This window comes from Pseudonaja textilis, chromosome 2 (assembly GCF_049901715.1).
Source record: "Pseudonaja textilis isolate UNSWEBS1 chromosome 2, rPseTex1.2, whole genome shotgun sequence".
NCBI lineage: Eukaryota > Metazoa > Chordata > Lepidosauria > Squamata > Elapidae > Pseudonaja > Pseudonaja textilis.
The window spans coordinates 156,395,894-156,418,065 of record NC_141991.1 but is presented as its reverse complement, the minus strand read 5'-3'; the positions used below and the strand labels follow the sequence as shown (position 1 = coordinate 156,418,065).

The 22,172-nt window shown below is 41.4% G+C and overlaps 1 protein-coding gene across 1 annotated transcript in view; it reads right to left on the bottom strand.

Annotated features, from left to right (window-relative positions):
- The window catches only part of ALG5 (ALG5 dolichyl-phosphate beta-glucosyltransferase), a 41,736-nt gene that overhangs the window by 18,020 nt on the left and 1,544 nt on the right, over nucleotides 1-22,172 (bottom strand). The window contains exons 2-8 of the mRNA XM_026713208.2: nucleotides 21,018-21,180; nucleotides 20,861-20,907; nucleotides 20,702-20,770; nucleotides 14,205-14,297; nucleotides 11,464-11,577; nucleotides 10,661-10,720; nucleotides 1,444-1,595 (exon numbers count right to left, since the gene is read on the bottom strand). Coding sequence (XP_026568993.1) covers nucleotides 1,444-1,595; nucleotides 10,661-10,720; nucleotides 11,464-11,577; nucleotides 14,205-14,297; nucleotides 20,702-20,770; nucleotides 20,861-20,907; nucleotides 21,018-21,180 — 698 coding nt within the window. The remainder of the gene's footprint in view (nucleotides 1-1,443; nucleotides 1,596-10,660; nucleotides 10,721-11,463; nucleotides 11,578-14,204; nucleotides 14,298-20,701; nucleotides 20,771-20,860; nucleotides 20,908-21,017; nucleotides 21,181-22,172) is intronic.

Here is a 22,172-nt window from a genome sequence, read left to right as displayed (position 1 = left end):
GGATGGAGATCTCTTAGACAGAAACATCCAAGTTTGTCAACAATGGAGGCTGAATTCTCATGTTTGTCTTTACTATGTGCAGATTTAGTTTTGTATAAGCAATTATTAATTGATATGGGAATTAATGTAACAAATTCTATTGTTGTTTACGAAGATAACCAATCAGCAATACAGATGGCTTCAAATATTGCTGTTAAAACAAGAATGAAACACACAGATTTAAGATATTTCAATGTGAGACAATGCGTGCGAAGTAAGATGATTAAGCTGGAATACTGTATGTCAGAAAACAATATAGCAGATCATTTTACAAAGGCCCAAGGCTCTATAAAACATAAGGCTTGCTGTGAAGATTATGGATTTAGAATGTAAGGCTGTATATATTGTCCTATCCAAAAGGGGAGAATGTTAGGAATATAAGTCACCTAACAGCTATTTGGCTTGAAAATATATAAACCAGGATAGATATTTTAACACTGTATCTTTAAGAGCATGTAAAAACTGCAATTGGGTGTGGTTACTCAAACGGTCATAAGATAGAGCCAGAAACCTGGATTGTTTAGTCTTAGTCTCAGAAGAGTCTCAGTGAAGTGAGTCTCTGTTTTTCCTTCTGTTGGAGAGTATTGCTGTCCCTCCATTTTTCCTAATTGACTGCTATTTCTGGATTTGATCTAAGTCTGATACTGAACTGTTTTTGACACTGGACTTTGTTACTGGATTATCCCTGGACTAAAAACTGACTGATCTTACCTGTGAATGACTTTGGACTGATTGTTTTGAACATTGCTTAAACCTTTCTGGAAGTAAAAACCTACATTTACTGTACAGTGTATCTGTGTGCTGTGTGTGTATTATTCAAACACTTCTCTCAATACATCTCCTTGTATGTGCTCATTCTCCTAATGGGGAATTACCTCAACAAACACAGGATAAAGTCATGTTTGGTCCCAGCAGCTGCTGTAGTCAGCATTCAGTTCTTTTAAACTTTCATTCCCAGGTGTGGCTTATGAAGGGAATCAGGGCCCTTTCCTCCCCCATAAGCCATGCAACCCATGTTGCGCTCTTCTCCGTTCCTCCCTGTGTGCCCTAGGATGAAGAGGGGGTGGGCCTGGTTCTTCCTCTGAACTCCCTCTCCCTTGTCCTATCTCTCCCCTGCTCTGCCCAGCTGGACTTTGCCCTTCCCCAGCCTCTTCCACAGCCAATGGAGCCACACACACACTCCCTGTAACACTTCAAATTTCAATAAAGGCATGAAGAGCTAGTGTATTTTCATAAATTGAAAATAAGAAGACCCAGTGAATATACAAAAGTCTTTGCAATGCCTGAAAGTTCTTACATTCTAGTCATAAAATTATTTAGCATATATATATATACATACTAGATCATGCATCATAATCTTGTACACATTACCAGTTTCCAATTAACTGAAAGAAATATACCAACCATCGTTCTATATGAAGAACTGAAAAAGTTCGAGAAGCAGCCTCCCTGGTCAAGAGTTTAAAACCACACTGCGTGTCTCTGATATCCTTAACACAAAGGAATCTGACTAGAAAGTGGAATCCATGCATTAGAAAGGTTCGGAAGTATGAACGCTGCAAACAAAATACACAAAATATTAGGTCTGAAGTAAAAAAAAAACACTTAAATACATTCCAGAACTTTTCTGTTTACATAATCACCTTGCTATAATAATCTTACCATGATCATTTCATCAGATCTACATATAAACTATATTCTCTGTGACAAGAATAAGAAGAATAAATAAGAATTTTCTACAGAACAAATATACCAAAGTGAAAGAATAGCTAGAGCAGCACTGATATTTATATGCTAGCAGTGCTATGAATGTACCAACACAAAATCTGAAGCACCTTTCTTTCTTTGAATTTATAATACCGCCCAGTCCCACTGAATACTTTACGTTCAACATATTTCTAGATTTATGCTTAAACAAGATTGGAATTTCAAAAAAAAACAACTGAAATATTGTATTTATAACCCTGCTTTTGCAATGTGGTCATCTTGAACTAAATGATGTCAAATACTTATCCAATAATGCAGAAAATACACCATCAATATTATTTTGAAACCAAAGTAAGAATTTAAATTGTTTACAACTAAGTTACTAGGCCTCCCACACCCGAGCCATACTTTGCTCTGCTCAACAGTCACATCAGGGAGAGCAGGGGTGGTGGTCATTAAGGGGGTAATCACATGGTGCCTCGCTTACTGAGCACCACAACCAAATGCATAGGTATAGAATAGGTAGTACCTGGCTCAACTTGAACATGAGCTAGCAGTGTGCTGTAGCTGCCAAAAAGCCATGCAGTCTTAGGCTGCATCAAGAGATGGATAGCATCAAGATCATGTGAACTGTTAGTATTGCTATATATAGCCTTGATAAGACTACACTTGAAATACTGAATCCAGTTTTGTTACCATGATACAAAAAAGATGTTGAAACCCTAGAAAATGTGCAGAGAAGAGTAACAAAGATGTTTAGTGAACTAGAGGCCAAATTGTACAATGAATAGTTGTGGGAATTAGGTATGTTTAATCTAATGAAGATAAGTACTAGGGGTAACATGTTAGCCATTTTCTAATATCTGAGAGTCTCACAGAGGAGATCAAGCTATTCTCCAAAGCACCCGATAAGATGCAATGCATGGAAGCTTAACAAAGACCTAGAATTTCTTTTCAGTGAGAACTATTAATCAGTGGAGGTTTTAAGAGATTGGACAGCCATTTGTCCAGAATGATGTAGATTCTTTTGCTTGAGCTGGAGGTTAGACCAGAAAGTCTCCAAGTTCTTCCTGAGCTGGTCAGAGCATCCAGTAATGGGAGGTGCTTCAGTCTCTTCTTAAGAAGGCTGGGCTTAATTTTGAGGACGCTCCTTCTCCTCTATGAGACTCATCCTTAGCGTCTCCAGTTTTAGCTCAGCCTTCAGAGAATCAGGTTGTGGTTTCTTTGGCCGGAATAGAGCTAGGATATTCAGTGCATTTCTAACCCAGGTTTGGTACTTTAAATTTTCCATTCTTACTACGACAGCTTTCCTACCATCTGGCCGTCGGGAATTGTTCAACCGCTCATTAGAGCAAGCGCATGAGCACTACAGAGGCGACGGCCTCAGAAAAACAAAGGCTTATCTTCCCAATCCAAACTATCCGAACTTGCCCTGAGGCAAAAGCCTCCAAATTGAGGGTGCAGCTTTTAACATCAAGCGCACAATAATGTCTGAGGCTTCCCCCCCGCAAAACACCTTGAGGGCAGGAAATTAGCCCCTGTTCCCTCCCTGCTGACTGTTTTGCCTAAGGCAGATCGGGCGGTGATAGCTGCTTTATTAACATCACACCACGAGGCAGCCGCCATTTTAAAAACAGCCACGTGGAGAGAAGTACAGCATATTGCTTATTGTCTGTGGGAGGAATCTTCCCCGTTGGTTTCCCTTTCTGGGGACCTGGGGAGAGGTGGCCCTAACCCCAGTTTCTCTGGGTGTTATGGAACTTAGACTGCTGGCTCAAAGCCCCACAGCCATTATTTAGCAGGTCAACTGGGTATAACAGGATTTAATACGCATGCAGTTTCCAGTTGCAGGCCTTTGTGTGCCCTCACACAGAACTTTGGCCTGAGGGGGTGTTCTGCATTCAGTTTAGATCTTGATTTGAATATTTCCAGAATTGGCCTTAATTCAAATTTCACAACCAAATTGGAGGAGGGTTTATCAGCTCCTCAAAATATATAATCTATTTCTACAATCTTTCAAAATAATAATAATAATAATAAAAATAAACAATTACCGTGTTTTTCCAATATGGCCTCTACCAATAGGAAGGCCCAGCATGATTTCTAGGCATGAGGTGAAATTAAGCCCCGCCCCTAAAATTTAGGCCTATTTAAACCATGCATTTCCCTGCCATTTCTCACATCGTTCGTTAGAACTACATGAGGTAAAGAGAAATGGGGGAGACAGGTGGGGGGGATGGGGAGAAAACTTGCCTTTAGAAGGGCCCTGCAGGTAGCCTAGGCTAGAATATCCCGATAGCCAATAGAAGCTCCCCAAAGGCAGAGTCCCCAGCCGTTTCAGGGCGTGGCGTGGCTGCCCGTGTCCCCTCGCCTTTAGGCAGTCTCTTTCAGGTGATGGAAGCTCCCCAAGTGCAGTCACCAACCACATCGATCGGCCGGTAGAAGCAGCCTCGTGGCGAGGGGAGTGTGTGTGTGCGCTCACCCCGAGGCCACTTCTACCGGCCGATGGACGTGGCTGGTGACTGTACTCGGGGAGCTTCCATCACCTGAAAGAGACTGCCTAAAGGCGAGGGGACACAGGCAGCCACGCTTCACCCTGAAGCGGTTGGGGACTCTGCCTTCAAGGAAGCTTTCATCTGCCGATAGAAGCGGCCTCGTGGTGAGGGGAGTGTGTGCGCGCGCTCACCCGGAGGCCGCTTCTACCAGTCGATCGAAGTGGCTGTTGACTGCACTTGGGGAGCTTCCATCGCCCGAAAGAGACTGCCTAATGGCGAGGGGACACAGGCAGCCACGCCTTGCCCCAAAGTGGCTGGGGACTCTGTCTTTGGGGAGCTTTCGTTGGCCGATAGAAGCGGCCTCGTGGCGAGGTACGTGTGTATGGGCCGCTCTAGGTGCGGGAGGAAATTAAGTCACCCCCGAAAAGACGGCCTAGCTGTTTTTTCAGGGGTAAAAAAAAAATAAGGCCCGGCCTTATTTTGTGAGAAACACGGTATCAACAAAGGGGGGGACTAACTATATCAAGGATCCCCTGCCCTTTAAGGAAGCAGGCCCCTAGGTGTGCCAGTCACCATAACTCACAGCCTCTTTAATTATTGAGCCCATAAACAAACTATCATGGCAAGCAACTACAGTTCCAGATCTAGAGCAGCTTCTAAGGCCCAGGATAAATCCACAGAGCCCCAAAAGCCCTCAAAGGCAGCTGAGAAGGATGCATGTAGATGTGATCAAGCATTAGAAAAACAAGTCGAAAGCGTGCCAGAGAAATGGGCCAGGCCGCATCATCATCACAAATCCTGCCCACTACAGCTCAGGCCACCAGCCCTCCACCCGCACCTCTGGACTTGTCTGGAAGGCGTGGCATAACTGCACAGGTCCCCCAGGGGGCCCCATCCAATGTACACCCCCCAAGAGGGGCTCCAGAGGCAATATATACACCTACTGCAGCTGGCTTTTGCCAGGAAGAGCAATTCCTGGAGTACATCCCTGCCAACATGAGGGCATGGATGGAGTTGGCGATCCAAAAGGGCATAACAGCAGGTGTTCAGCAGGCGATTCGGACAAGACGACCATCTGGAGCTTCGGACTACAGGTCCCACTCAGAGCGGTCCCTAGGAATCAGGGATCAGCATTCCCATCAGTACCCCCCCCCCCCAGAATAGAACTCTCTATTCCCACAGACATGGCTCCACAGTGTTCACATGAACTGGGAGGCAGATTGGATCCAATGGATCAAATGGAAGAGGGGTCAGTTCATACCATAGACCATGGCTTGTCAGAGGTGGACCCTCTGGAGAGGGGGATGTCAGACGACGAGGGCCTCATGCCCAACCAGCCCGTATTTACAGGACTATTTCACCCACAGTTATTTAAATCCTTGTTATTCAAGGCCAAGAACACGGCACGCCTTAACAAACCAAGCCCCTCCCCTCAACCAACATCCCAGGGGAATCAAAAGATCTAATATTCTCCCAACTGGTCACAGAGGTGGATGTGATTCCTGTTCCATGTTTTCTGACTTAGTACAGAAACAATGGGCCGTCTCAGTGTCATACCCCGCCCCCACGGGATATGATAAAAATTTTTATAATCTTGCTCCCGAGTTCTCAAACTCTCTAAATACCCCAGAAGTTGATGAACAAATAATTGCCCTAGCATCCTCCTCCATCATTCCAAGCAAAGTAGAAGAAGCTCTTAAGCCTAAGGAGAAGAGAGCGGAACTGGCTCTCCTCAGGGCACATGTATCTGACACATGGGCCATTAGAGTGGCCACAGCCACTTCATTTTTCACTAGGTCGTCCCGATGGCTCCACCACCTGAGGGATATTATTTCAGCTTCTAACATAAGGGCACACCATGATGTTTCCAAGTTGATTGCCACTGCAGAGTTCTCTGCGGATGCTACCTTTAACGCCGTAAAATTTTCATCTAGGGCCATTGCTTCTCAAATCTCTGCCAGGAGATTACTTTGGCTCAGACATTGGCAAGCCGATACCAAACATAAGTGGTGGCTTGCCTCAGCCCCTATTTCGGGGGACAAGTTATTTGGCAGAGCATTTGACCCTCTCCTAATTGAAACTAGGAGCAAGAAAAAGATTCTCCCCTGTCTCTTTCGAAGGTCAGAATCCAGGTCTCCTTAGCCCTTTTGTAGAGGCTCCTTTCGGCCCTCTTATCAGGGACCCTATTATCCAAGGTACCAGAGAACATCAGGATATAGGCAACAGTCTGACAGGTTTGACTTCGGGGATAGAAATAAGTGAGGAGGTCCATCTAAAAGACATTTTTGTGGGTCAGGGCCTTTTCACTGGCCCAAATAGTGACCATAAGGATGTCCCCAGTGGCAGCCGTCTAAAATTGTTTGCTGACCAATGGGATTCCTCTACTTCTGATGTGTGGGTCAGGGACACAATAAGATTCAGCCTGGCCCTGGAATTCTGGTCCAACCCCCCCCACTGAATTTTTTTATGAGGTGCCCACTTTCCAGGGACCCCGGAAAAAGGTCACTCATGCAGACAGCTATAACACATTTATTGGAAATCCGGGCCATCCAACCGGTTTCACCTGACCAACAGGGTCAGGGCTTTTATTCGCACCTCTTCATGGTCCCAAAAAGTTTGGGGAGATGGAGGGCAATTCTGGACCTAAAATGCCTAAACCAATTTCTAGTCTACCACAAATTTAAAATGACCACCCTCCAATCCATCTTGCTTGGCATCAGACAAGGCGATATACTTAAATCCATAAACCTCATGGAGGTTTATTTACACATACCAATTAGATCTTCCCATACTAAATTTCTGCAGTTCTGTTATAACAACGTACATTATGAGTACACTGCCCTCCCATTCGGCCTAGTGTCAGCCCCTAGAACCTTCACCAAGGTCTTGGCTGCCCTGGCTGCATCCCTTAGAGACAGGCCCATCCATCTCCAATGTTATTTGGATGACATTTTGTTACTGGCATCATCCATCCAACAGGCCAACGCAGACACTCACATTACGCTACTGACCCTTCAACAGCATGGTTTCTCTATCAATTGGGCAAAAAGCCACTTATCACCCTCTACCAAATTGATTCACCTAGGCGCCATTCTTGATATGAAGGAAGGCAAGGTTTTACTCTCCCCAGACAGGCAGGAAAGCATCAGGGAACTGGCTCAGGAGATCAGAACCCTTAAAAGGGTACAACTAGCTCTCCTATCCAAATTACCAGGGAAGATGATTTCTTGTATTTCTATTGACCCTTGGGCCCACTTTCATGCAAGAACCCTAAAATGTTTCCTGTTGCCGTACCGACACTCTGGGAGAGACAACGCCAAGGTTCGTGTCATAGTACCACCTACCATCCTTAGATCTCTGTGATGGTGGACACGTCCTACAATTAACAAGGGTTGTCCCTTCAAGGATCCACACAGATCAATAGTCACCACAGACGCCCGTCTAGTGGGATGGGGAGCCCACTACCATTCACATATGATGCAAGGACTTTGGACTGGTCCAGAGAAATTGCACAACATCAACTGGTTAGAGCCATTCACCTGGCCCTCTACAAATTTCTTCTGCAGCTTCAACACAAACATGTCCTCGTCTTGACAGACAACATAACAACAAAGGCCCATATAAACAAATGGGGGGCACTTATTCCAGTCAACTAATGAAAGAATCAGACTGTTCCTGTGGGCCGAACACAATCTACTCTCCCTCAAAGTGGAACACATATCAGGACTAGCGAACATTCAGGCAAACTGGCTCAGCAGGGCCACGATCGACCAATCCGAGTGGCGCCTGGATCCAAACATTTTTCAGCAGGCAGTCCAGAGGTTGGGCCAACCTGTTATCGATCTGTTTGCCTCCCCCCTCAATGCCCAACTGCCATGGTTCATTTCGCGATACTCATCGCAGGGAGCAGAGGACATCAATGTCCTCCAATGTCGCTGGCCTCCTGGCCTGCTTTATGCGTTTCCACCCCTCCCCGTGATTCCCAAGCTGATCCAGAAGCTCCTGGAGGAGAGGGCAGAATTGTTGCTGGTGGCCCCATACTGGCCATGATGAACATGGTTCGCGGACCTGAGGGACCTGTCATTGGAACCGCCATGGAGGATCCCATCGTTGGTCATCTCACTGTCTCAAGGTCCAGTTCTACACCCGGACTCACAATGGCTCAACCTAGCCATATGGAAATTGAGCGGCAACATCTGAGAGGCGAACACATTCCTAATCAGATCATTCACACAATACAGGCAGCCAGACGTCCTTTGACGAACTGTACCTACGATGCTACCTTGTCCATCTTCTGTCATTGGTGCATGAGGGCTCAGGTCAACCCCACTTCCCCATCAGTAGCACAGCTATTGGACTTTTTGCAGGAGGGCCTGGACAAGGGTCTATCACCAAATACCCTCCGGAGACAAGCAGCAGCACTAGCTTCAGTCATCTCTTGGGGGATCTCACATCCATTTTCAATCATCCTCGCATTCACAACTTCCTCCATGGTGCTAGGAATTTGAGGCCTCCTGTTGTACTCTGTTATCCAACTTGGGATCTCAACAAGGTGTTAACTACACTTACTAGGGGACCTTTCGAACCTCTAAGGACCACAACCCTCCGCTTACTAACTTATAAGTTTGTCTTCCTAACTGCAATTACATCAGCAAGGATTGGCAGCCTTATCTATGTGAAAAGATCTCTTCATTTTCCATCCAGACAGAGTTATCTTAGACCAGACCCAACGTTTATTCCAAAAATCAATTTGGCATTCCACAGGGCACAAGAGCTGGTGCTCCCAAATTTTTGTCCAGGCCCATCTCACAGACTCAAACGCCAATGGCACCGTTTGGATGTAAGAAGGGTGCTACGCATATACCTAGATCGCACGGCACCCTCTAGGAAAACAGAGGCCCTCTTTGTATCCTTTCAACCTAACACACTGGGACGCAAGGTTTCCTCTTCTGCCATAGGCAGATGGTTAAGGGTCACAATCGCTAAGTCATATGATTCCAACTCACTACCGGTGCCCTGCAGCGTAACAGCTCATTCCACCAGGAGCGCGGCAACCTCAGCAGCATGGGCCATGCAGGCCACAATAGAAGACATTAGTCGGGCAGCAACCTGTACTTCACCTTCACCATTTATTTGAAATTACAAAATTGATGTATTTGCATCTGCTGAAGCTTCATTTGGCAGGAGGGTCTTGCAATGAGTTCACTCAGACAGGGAAAGGACTTCAGCCCAGACGGAGTCCCTCCCTTAGGACAGTTCCAAGCTTTGGTATGTCCCATTACTGGATGCTCTGAACAGCTCAGGGGAGAAAGGGCGTTGGTACTTACCTGATACGTCTGTTCTCCGTGAGCTGTGAAGAGCATCCAGCCCCACCCTTTTTCCGTCTGGTGGGGCCTATTCCGGCCAAGGGTATTAGATAGGTTGAAGCAAGTAGGGTTTCATCACCTCGGCTTTGCAAAACTGGGGACACTAAGGAAGAGTCTCGTGGAGGAAGAAGAGCGTCCACAAAATTAAGCCCAGCCTTCCTAAGAAGAGACTGAAGCACCTCCCGTTACTGGATGCTCTGAACAGCTCAGGGAAAAACAGGCGTATCAGGCAAGTACCAATGCCCTGTCCCTTCCAACTGTGTTTTTCTGTAATTATGTAATTTTTCTTGTGACTGTAATGACCAGGTCCCATTACAGTCACAACTTAAGACTTAACTATAATCAGTTGTTAGAGATACAACTCAGGACTAGAACATTAACTAATAGTTGTCTAAATCTATCCTAGTGCACCATTTTGTAATGAAATCAACACTATATTCCATATTCCTGAACTGATCTCCTTTGCTATATCTCTTGTAATCTTCTAAGATTACCAGGTATTGTAAATTTTCCATGTATGGGAATCAACCAAAACAATTACCATAAAAAGACTGGAAAGATAAATCTGCACCTAATATGCAATATTGATTTAATGATATGTGTTGTTAACATTTTATTTTTTTCAACAAAGGGCAAGGAAAAGATGTGGAGGGAGTGGGTTTGAAGTTGTTCTATTTAAAAGGAATCTAATTTTTTATCATTTCAAATTAGTGCTTACACGATACCGTTAATACTGTTGTATATATACTTTTCATTCTCTTAATTAGTTTGATCTAATAAAAATACATTAAAATAACTGTTCAACTTAGAGACTACAGAATGGAGACTTTAATAATTGTGTTAGAAATACTCAATAGTAATGAGTATTTATGTTAGTTATTTAGGCTGGCTGTATACTGCTGAATAAGAGCCCACATTCTGCACTCCAACTAGGGATCATGCAAATTAGAGAATAAGATTTGATCTTTAAAAAGAAGGCATTTATATCTGTCTATAAAGAATAGTCTGTCTGACAGTAGGTGTAGAAAAAAAACAGAGGCAAGAAAAGTATACCTGTGCTATGGAATCTTTCTCTAAGTGAGCACGTGAACCACAGGCAATGGCCATCATTTCCTAGAGGAAAAAACATTAACAGCTTTAAGGGAAGCAGAGTAAAGAACAGGCAGTTTCCAAATTATATTCGTGTAAGCACTCCTTTCAATTCATAAAAGCCATTGTATCTTCTTCCAGGAGCATGTGGTGAGTTTATAAGCTGCTCCTGCTGTTTCTTTGAGACACAGTGATTGCCATGTACATGTATATAGAGAGACCTGGGAGTAGCTTCTAAAGCAGCTGGCGAAGCCTAGAAAATGATGCAATTGCTTTCATTATTCAAAGAAAGATGCTTTGTACTCTCATAAGATGCAAAGCACATTGTTTGAAAAAATGACTAGCTACCGGTAAATTAAAATTAATTTTTTAAAAAAAAATGGCAACAAGAAATTACATTTAATCATAGTGCTTCCAAAGAGCATGCAAATAGCAACAGATGGAAAAGATGGAGTATCACCAAGGAATGCTCATATTACTTTTCCATTAGCTCCAAAATTGAATTTGTTGAGCCTAAACTCCCTTGTATCTAGAAAAAAGGAATATTTTGAAGTAATCCCAAACTACAGATCTCAAAGTAGGACACAGCATTCTAAAATGTATGCAAACCTGATAAAAGATGTTTGCTCCAATCTTACACAATTTAAGAAATTAAATATGTTCAATTTTCTCTGGATTGTGTCATAAGACTTAAAAAAGGAAACATTATATTTATCTTCTTACTAATCCAACAAAAAAGGAGAAAAGGTAGCCAATTAGAACCTCACAGGCCAGGGTTGGAGACTCTCAAGACCTTTTTCTACTTTTTCAATATCTTTAAATTTTGTAGCTCCATCAGCATCTGCCATCAATATTCTTTTTCCTCGTGAATAAAATACACCCTGCAGTTAAGAAATATGTAAGGACCTAAATTAGTTGAGCAATTATTATGAAAAGACAAAAAGTCATATTTTGTTTTGATAGAACTCTCCTCCCAAAATTATAATTTACGTATTAAACTTTATGATCAAAGAACATATTAGACAGCATAAACACAACAAGGTAGTTGGGGGGGGGACGACGACGACGACTGCCTGTTCACAAAATGGATGCTACAATGGACTTGACCAAATTTGCCAGAAAGCAACATGATGAGACTGCTTAACAGAATACTGATTAAGTATTTTGCCAAACAATTTTGGCAAACAACTGCAGTGAGCCACCATTTTAATTCTGTAAGACTGTCTGCATAACCTATGTGAAATCATACTTCAGGGGACTAATGATTTGCTTTGCATCATGCCAGTTTCCCTTTTAATTATGTTTAAAATTAGAATAAACTGTTTAAAAAAACTAAAAACTAACATGATGCAATAAGCTTCATTCATGACTAAGATCAACTTCACAAAGCTGTTTGAATTATGCCTACAAACCCTGGCAATCTGTAGTCAAGAACAATTAACAATGGTTCTAGACAAGGGTGCTATTAGGCAGCTCAATCAAAACTAAAATGAGGATGTTTACCAAATCAGCAGGTCTATATTTTATGTAATCATTATTATGATTATATTTTTATAGCTGAACTGGGAAAATATACCTAATTCCTCTCATTTTTGCTTAACAACAACTTGGGTATGGAGAGAGAATGACTGGTCCAAAGTGCACCACCTGGCTTTCATGCCAAAGGGAGGCCAAGAACTCACAATCTCCAGGATTCTAGGCCAACATTTTAACCATTATATAAAACTGGCTCTTTGACTAATTTTAATGTTAAGTAATGTTAGGTTTTTGAAAAGACAAAATTCCAAAACTCCGTGTCTCTTGGAGAAGATAACAAGAATCATGTATTATTCTCTTTTGTATCCTTGTCAAAGAGACAGGTTCACCATATGAGATGGGGGAAATGCAGTATTTTTTCAAATATTGCCATAAAAATGAAATTACTGTTAAATACATCCATTTCAATATTAATTTTATCACATGCCATTATAGGTTGTCCCAAAGGTGCTTTTTCAAGAGGCAACTGGAGTTTTTTGTTTTTTTTTGAAGACGTTTCACTTTTCATTCAAAAATCTTACTGGATGGTAGGAATTGGGAGGATTTATACTCCTTGCAGATAGTTGGTTATTTGCATTCTTTTAGAGAGTCATTGAGGCCACTTAGAGGTTTATCTATGTCCTCATGGTCACTTGAGTAGTGCAAATGGGTATGAAACCTACTTGGAACTGCTGAAAGGACTGTGTTGTAGACTGGAGATAGATGTTGTATTCGTCCTGCTCTGTTGAGAGGGCTGTTCAATTTTGACATAAATGGCCTCTTTGACCCTCTTTCAAACCAACAATTCTCTCAGTCCAAAATGTAGACTTTGCTGTCTTCAAGAGTGGCTGTGTCTTTTAAATGCAGATGGACTACTGAAACTAGTCCTGATGTGTTTGTTCTCATATGTTGTGCCATGCAGTCAAGTGGCTGTTTTGTTTCCCCAAAAGAAACAGATCTGCACATTGCTCAGTTTGTGTCTGGGTGTTTTATCCTTGGGGTAGACAAACATCTGCCTTAATGCATTATTGGGTTTGAAGTGTGCACATATGTTGTATTGGTATTTAAGAGTCAAAGGTCACTCTTTTGAAGACAGCAAAGTCCACATTTTGGACAAAGAGGATCACTGGTTTGAAAGAAGGGTCAAAGAGTCCATCTATGTCAAAATTGAACAGCCCTCTCTCAACATCATCTATCACCAATCTACAACAGTTTCCAGTCTTTCAACAGTTCCAAGAAGACTCTCTAAAGCAGGGGTTCCCAACCTGGGGTGCGAGACGATATTCCAGGGGATGCGAGAAAAGTCCAGATAAATAATAGGATATTGGCTATATGTTGGCATTTTTATTTATTATGCAATGGATTAACTTTGTTTTCATTTTAGAGTTAAGTATCGTTATTTAGTGGCTGTCACATACATAGCTGAAAAGATTCAATCCTACCATATATTTAACGCGTTCAGTAGTTCCTAAAGTCTAAATTTCAGGGGGTGCAAGATTCGAGCGAAATTTCTTTAGGGGTGCGGGGCGAAAAAAAGGTTGGGAACCACTGCTCTAAATCCTTCCATTTCCCACCATCCAATCAGAGCTGAAGAAGCTTCTTGGATGAGAAATGAATGCCTTCAAAGAAAAACCAAAAAAGTCCAGTTGCTCTTGAAAAAGCACCTTTGGGACGACCATGATCTAGATCAGGGGTCTCCAACCTTGGCAACTTTAAGACTTGTGGACTTCAACTCCCAGAGTTCCTCAGCCAGCAAAGCTGTTGAAGTCCACAAATCTTAAAGTTGCCAAGGTTGGAGACCCCTGATCTAGATGACTGAAAATCTCCACAGACATCAAGCACTATAGATTCTAAATATGAAAACAGTAAGTTTGCAGTACCTTCAATAATATATTTGAATTTAATTTAAATGTTCATACTGAAAGGTAAACATTGAATCATTTGTTTCCTCTGAGAATATGCAACTTAAAGGAAAAGCAGGTGAGTTTATTACCATTCTAACAGCTGCTCCCTTTCCACGATTCCTCACTAGAGTGAGCACTCTCACTTTGTCACTACCATACTTTTTAACATACCTCAGTGCAACCTACAGAAAATAATACATCAGAATTAAATAACAGTAATCACAATTTGGAATGCTATATTTACTATTAATTGATGGTCAAGAGTTTGTTTAGAAAATGCCATTTGAATTTTTCTAATATTTTTCCCGCTAAACAACTTGCCTTCAATTCTCTAAGTTAAAAACAAAAATTTGCATTTGCTTGACTGGAAATTCAAAATTCAGTTACATAATATCCACTAATTAATATTTTAGTTTTTACATTGTAATGTTTTACATTTATTGTTTTACTTATTAAATTTATATGCCAGCCCTCTCACCAATAAGGCGACTCTGGGCCACATCTGTTTTAGGGTTCAAATATTTAATGACTACATTTACTTTTAGAGAAATATTATTCTTTAAACCAGAAAAGGTAAAATGCATAGGAAATTATGTAGTGAATCCTAAACTATAAGTAATCTTAAATTGACTTTCCATAAAATACAATGTGAAATATTACAACTATAATGAAATTAACAGGTTTGGAGTATTCAGATAAAACTGAAATATGATTAATTAAAAAAAGTTTTTAAAAAGGTAGTAAAATTAGAGGAAGGGAAGCACATGATTCTGTGTATTTGCAAGGTAAAATACTACATAACTTCCAGCAACCCTCTACTTGTCTTTTAATTTTTACAGTTGCAATACAGTAATGATTGTTTTTCATGTTGCAAAGTAAAAGTTAAATTGAAAACAATTTACAAAGGCAGTATTGTTGAGAAGAGAAATGTGATGTATCTATGCACTCGGGGAAGGAATAGATTGATGATATAGATAGATAGATAGATAGATAGATAGATAGATAGATAGATAGATAGATAGATAGATAGATAGATAGAGACAAACGGCTCTGGGAGTGGTAGGAGAGCTGGGGAAGCTACCAGTTGTAGAATGGAGAACCTAGATTGAAAAAACAAGTGGAGAGACAGCATACTGTTTTGCAAAATAATATTTTTATATTATTGTTGTTGTTGTTGTTGTTATTGTTATTCACAGAATCAGCCAGATATTTAGACTGGATTTGGCATTTTATTAACCTATTAAATTCTTCCCAAGGATCTGGGGTATGCAGATGTTGTTTCATGGTATTAAAGGTACTATCACAGGATATAAGCTGTTCCAAGTAAAGCTGCAATTGACTGGTGGTGATTTTGTCAGTGCCAATGATGTCCAACTGGTGCTCCACATGTTTTGGGATTGCAACCAAGGTGCCTATTACTTTTGGTATTATTTTGGTTTCTTTTGCCACAGTCGTTACAGTTCTATTTGCAGGTCCTTATATGTTGTAGTTTTCTCCAGTTTCTTCTCTTTCATTCTGCTGCCTCCAGGTACTGCAAAGTCCACTGTTGAAACTTTTTTGTCTTTCTTATAAACAATTGCTAAATCTGAGGTGTTATATGGCAGATGCTTTTCTGTTTTAATTCTGAAGTCCCAGTAGCTTTTTCATTTTCAATTACTTTGTCAATTTTATGGTCTCATCAATTGTTGTTGGAAGGCAAATAGTAATTATTGCAGATATTCCAATGCATCACTGTTGCAACTTTGTCACACCATTATTTGTAATGCATCTGTGCAATCTCCTTGTGGCAGCTAACTAGGTGGTCCACTGCTTGTTCAACATTTTCGCAGAGGTGGTATGTGCTGTCTGTTGCTCCCTTCTCAATTCTGGTTTTGTATGCATTCGTTTCCTAAGGCTTGGTCTTGTACATTCAGAATTAACCCATCTGTCTTTTCCTGGGGGTGAGGGTCTTTCTTCAACATTTCAAGGACGGTCTCCCTTCTCCCTCCCTCCTCCTCTTGGTTGTGGTGAGCAGAGCTAGGTGTTCTGAGAACCCAGTCAAGCCCCATTGCCTTAGTGATGTCCTAGGCAAATTTGATGTTACAAAATACCATGTTAGAGATACTTCAATCCTTTATTGCACTTTTCCAAAGTATTATTGAACCTCAGGAAGCATACTATCCCTGTGCTGCATAGCTTTTCTTAAAAGGTATCTACTTTAACATATATTTTAGTGGCATCTAGAACCAGTTGGATAATCTACACTGTGTACAAAATTATTAGGCAAGTTGTATTTTGGAGGATTAATTTTATTATTGAACAACTACAGTGCTCTCCATCAATCCAAAATGTTAATAGACCTCAAACCTGAATATTTAAGAAAAAGCGAGGTTTTGGATTTCTTAGGAGAATATTTATCTGTGCACAATTATTGGACAACTATCAATGTGCAAAATTATTACGCAACTAAATGAAAAACAAAAAATTCCCCATCCCAGTTGTTTATTTGCATCTGTTAAAGTGAGAATAATAACTCAAAATGTACAAATAAACATTTCTGACATTAAAAAAAAATCAGTGACCAATATAGCCACTCTCATTTTCAATAACAGTCATAAGCCTTCCATTCACAGAGCCTGTCAGTTTCTTGATCTGTTGACAATCAATTTTTTGTGCAGCAGCAACCACAGCCTCCCAGACACTGTTCAGAGATGTGTACTGTTTTCCTTCACTGTAAATCTCCCATTTAAGAAGAGCCCACAAGTTCTCAATAGAGTTTAGGTCAAATGAGGAAGGGGGCATGTCATTCTTTCATCTTTAAGGCCTTTAAAAAAGCCATGCAGTGGAGTACTTCGATGCATGCGCCAGAGCATTGTCCTGCATAAAAATCATCTTGAAAGATGCAGACTTTTTCCTGTACCACCATTTGAAGAAAGTGTCTTCTAAAACAGGGGTCTCCAACCTTGGCAACTTTAAGCCTGGAGGACTTCAACTCCCAGAATTCCCCAGCCAGCAAAGCTGTTCTAAAAACTGGCTGTAGTTTTGGAGTTGATTTTGAGTCCATCTTCAACCCGAAAAGGTCCAATTCATCTTTTATAATACCAGTCCATATCAGTATCCCACCTCCACTTTGCTGGTGTCTGAGTTGAAATAGAGCTCTGTGCCCGTTACTGATCCAACCATGGGCCCAGCCACCTGGTCTGTCAAGAGTCACCCTCATCTCATCAGACCATAAAACCTTTGAAAAATCTGCCTTCATAGGTTTCTTGGCCCAGTCTTGCTGTTTCAATTTAGGTGCCTTGTTCAGTGGTGGTTGGGTTTCAGGCTTCCTTTCCTTGGCCATGTCTCTGAGCACTGAACACATTGTACTTCTGAGCACTCCGGGTAGATTACAGTTCTGGAATATTATAGCACTGGATGATAATGGGTTCCTGGTAGCTTCATGTTTGATTCTTCTCAAATCTTTGGCAATTAATCTTAGCAATTTCAGGAGTGCTGCATCTCTCTGAAAGACTTTTTATAATTTTTAACTGTTCAGAGTCAGTTAAATCTCTTTTTTGGACTATTTTGCCTGAGGAAAAGAAGCTGCCTACATATCTTGATATAGGGTGTTGATCTTCTGAGGCGACACCCTCCCTCCACATCACCTGACCTGCTTATATCCACTAAGCATTCAAGTTTATACAGCTTGGATTGGAAAATATGCATAAAAATGATATGGTCAAAATACTTGCCTAATAATTGTGCACACAGTACCTTACCAATAAATAAGACTAATGTGATGGAATGAAGCCTGTTCCATTTTGAATGCCATGAATGTTTTGTATCTTGGCTGCTCATTGTAGTAGTTTTAATATTTTTTTTTCTTTCTAAATTTTAAATTGCTTTGGTATTTTAATTGTTAAACTGCCCAGAATTATGAATGTGAGATAAAGTGAATGAACAAATGGATATTCAGCATGTAACAGCCAAATAGTTTATTAATAATTAGTATAGTTTACTTCCCTTTCAATTTATTTTGCTTAATTCTTGTGTCCAATTTCTGTTACTAAACAAATCATGAATAACCAAGTCTTAATAACTGACAGTCTATTATGGTCTTACTGGAGATAATTTGAAGAAATGAGTAAAGAAAATGATGCATGTACTGTTTGTCAATAATCTTTAAAATAGAAAGTTTTGGGGGAGAAAACTATAACTGTAGCCTAGCTAAAAACTATTTTTCTCCTCAAAAACTTTCTATTTCAAGGATTATTGACAAACATTACGTGCATCATTTTCTTTACTCATTTCCTCAAATTATCTCCAGTAAGACCATAACAGACTGTTAGTTATTTAAAATATTTCCTAATGTCCTCTGTGAATTAATGTTAGTGCTTCACATAAACCTATGTAATACTTAAATGCAAATGCACATAATGAAGGAGATAATTATTTTACACCCATATATATTATCACTTTGACAGATATGTTTATTCTGGCAGAATCTATTCTAGCTGTGAATTATTTTATGTATACTGAATTGCTGTTTGGGCTTTGCTACTACATTGTAATATACAAGCAAGGGAAAAGTCAAGAAACAAAAAAAATGCATATGTATATACAGAAAGGCTACTCTGACATACATAGGCAACCACGATATCAATTGAGTGTACACTGAAGAGAAAGGTTGTCAGTTCTCTTTCATCACTGAATAAATATGGCAGCTTGCAAGATAGAGCAATCACTGGCTAAATAATAAATACCGTATTTCTCATAAAATAAGGCCGAGGCTTATTTTTTTTTGACCCCCGAAAAAACGGCTAGGCCGTCTTTTCGGGGGTGATTTAATTACCCCACCCTTGCATCCTCAGGTGGGCGGGCAGCGACAGCTTGGATGTTGACCTCAGCGTTGGTGGGGCACTTCGTATCGGGAGACCTTCCGCCACCGTTGCTTTCCCTTCTCCCCGTGCTGCCGCGGCATTTGGTGCAGCCACGCGCGGCCAGCCAGGGCTCCTCCCTGCAACCGGAGCCTGGCAGAGACACTTGGCTTCAGGCGCTCCTGTTGCCGCCTTCCCTTTGCCTTCAAAGGTCAAACCAATTATTTTAAAACGACGCTCTACTACAACAAAGACTCCCCTGCCCGAGAGGGCAGCCCAACCCCACGTGGGGAGGCGAATCTCCCGGGGCCACAGCGCAGGATCGGCCCACCTCGGGAGAAGCGCCCAGCCGCCATCCCTGCCTGGCGGGGAGGAGGAGGATGTGGCGCAGGCCGTCACCTTGCCTCCCTGTTCATGGATGCTTGGGTGCTATCACTGCCTCTCCCGGTGGCCCCTTCGGGTTCGGGCTGGAGGGACTTAGGAAGGAAGCCAAGCTTGGGTCGGCCCAGCTCTTTCGCTTAGCAGGCGGACACCCGCAGCCCGCTTTCCCAGCTCTGCCCAGCCCGCACGGCTCTGGCGCGGCCCTGACGGGATGAGCAGAGGGTCCAGCAGGGAGGCATTCGCTGCCTTGGTGAGAGCTCCGCCACCAGGCAGGATGGCCCGCCTATCAGCTGCGCTGGGCGCCCCAGGCGAAGCTCTTTGCACTCTGCCTGGCGCCAGGCAGGGATGGCGGCTAGGTGCTTCTCCCAGGGTGGGCCGATCCTGCGCTGCGGTCCTGGGAGATTCGCCTCCCCACGTGGGGTTGGGCTGCCCTCTCAGGCAGGGGAGGCTTTGTCGTACAGGTAGTAGGGCGTCGTTTTTAAAAGAATTGGCTTTGCCTTTGAAGGCGAAGGGAAGGCGGCGACAGGAGCGCCTGAACCCGAGTGTCTCCGCTGGGCTCCGGGTTGCAGGAAGGAACCCTGGCTGGCTGCGCATGGCTGTGCCAAACGCCGCGGCGTTGCTCTAAACGCCACGGCCGCAAGGGAGAAGGGAAAGCAATGGTGGAGGAAGGTCTCCTGAAACAAAGTGCCCCACCAACGCCAAAGTCAATGCAGGCAGCACCATATCCGGGTATGCAACAAAACTACTTCCTAACGGCAAGCCCCCCCCCCGCCATTCCCCTCCATTTCGCATGTTTAATATAGGTCTTAATTGGGGGGGAGGGGCTTAATTTGATTTTATGCCGATAAAACATGCTGGGCCTTCCTATTGGTGGAGGCCGCATTGTTGGAGAAGCACGGTATTTTAAATCTTGTAATCAGTCCTTCAAAATAACACCAGCAATAATAACAAGATATGGAATAGATAAAATTACTATTTACAGCTTTCTGATATTGTTTCTTATGCGTGTATTGTTTCTGGTATTAGGATTTTAAACTTTAACAAGTAGTCTTTTTCCAAAACAAATAAACTACCAATCTTCAGGTTATAACAGTGACTGGGACCAGAATTGGTGTCTCTAAGCAATACAATCATAAAACACAATGTCATGTGAGTTTATTGCTTAGCAACACCAATTCTGGCAATCTCAGTTGCAGTTATTAAGTGAGGGCCATACAGGTCATTTAATGCTGCAACTGTCGAAACTCCAAAGATTAATTGCAACCCACCCTCACAAGTTGGAACACTCATTGAATGAGTGCTTATAAGCATGAAAAGTACCTGTTGATAAGTATCTGAAGTTTGTAAAAGAGTCCTTTATTTCCTACCTTTCTGGTTTGATCTGTGCTGCCATCATCAACTACTATGACCTCATATGTAAATGAAGGATCTTGCTTCTATAAAAATGAAAAGTTTTTTTTTCATTTGTTCTTTTACTATCAAGATGCTACTTCCAAAAATGTTACTGAATTATTGAAAATACGTACCTGTCTCATCTCTAGATAATCTAGAGCTTCATTCATCATTGATGGTACTGTAAGATGTGGAAAAAAACAAAACTGCAGATCTTGATTCATTAAAACTACACTGAGGATAAAATAATTTATAAAGCAAAATATATTATATATAAATATTTATTCTTACATCGTTCTTCTTCATTATATGAAGGTATTACTACAGAAAGTTCACGTGTTGCAGGGTCATGAAGGCTAGGCACAGATTTCTTATCATTCAGAAATAAGTTCTCATCCTCATATTCATAAATACTTGGCGGCTGTTTTGCAGTTATATATGCAATGACAGCAATCTGGGAGAGAAATAAAAGAGGCGTGGTAACTGATAGTACTGTATTAATAATGCAATATCATTCTTGCAAGATTAAAAGATTCATATTAAAGTTTTTAAAGTGAATACATAATAGATAAATAAAATTACAATAAATAAACACATTTGATCACAATGTCCAAGACTGTGCATTGGGAGAGAATCTGCACTAATCAAAATGTAAACACAGAATAAATTATAGCTTTCAACATTTTTGTGTAACAAATGAAACATAGAGGAATATATTGTATGTTAAGAAAAAGGATGTGAATCTTTTTTGAATGAAAGTGATACATATGAGAAATTAGGAATTGGTATTATTGAAACTGTTGTGAGAGCATATGAAAGTAGGAATTCAAAGGTTGATGATAGTTACATGTTTGGTAAACAGTATGACAAAAAAGAGTGACCAGGACTAAAAGTGATACCCTGAATATTTTGTGTAGAGAAAGTCAATGAGGACTGAAGCACAAAACAAACATATGAAGAAAGTATGTGGATTGAGAGGAAGCTGAATTATGATGTTGATAAGAGAAATGAGAGTTTAAAAAAAAGGCAAAATATAAATTTCATAAAATATGACAGGATCATTTGCAAAGATAAAAGAACACAAAAGAATACTGAATAGTGTTGATATAAATTAGATTAAGTCAATGTCAGATCCATGTATCTGTAATTTCTTCAATGGAAAAAGGGGGGGGGGGGGGAACTGATAAAGAAATCCCTTTTTGATGTAACCTGAATATATTTAGTCTTATATCGAATTTGTATAACCTACACCTGATACAATGGAGGGATGAAAACCAGATGCCCATAAATCTATCAATTCTGAGAGAGACAGCCAGGGGATGCAGAGACCATAAAAATTCCACAGTGAGATGTGCCCTGGGAACCTCTGAAAAATATTGTTCTAAAAAGGGGGTGGGGGGAATTAACTGTTGGCTCTTTGTTTTACTAAATACACATCAAGATAAG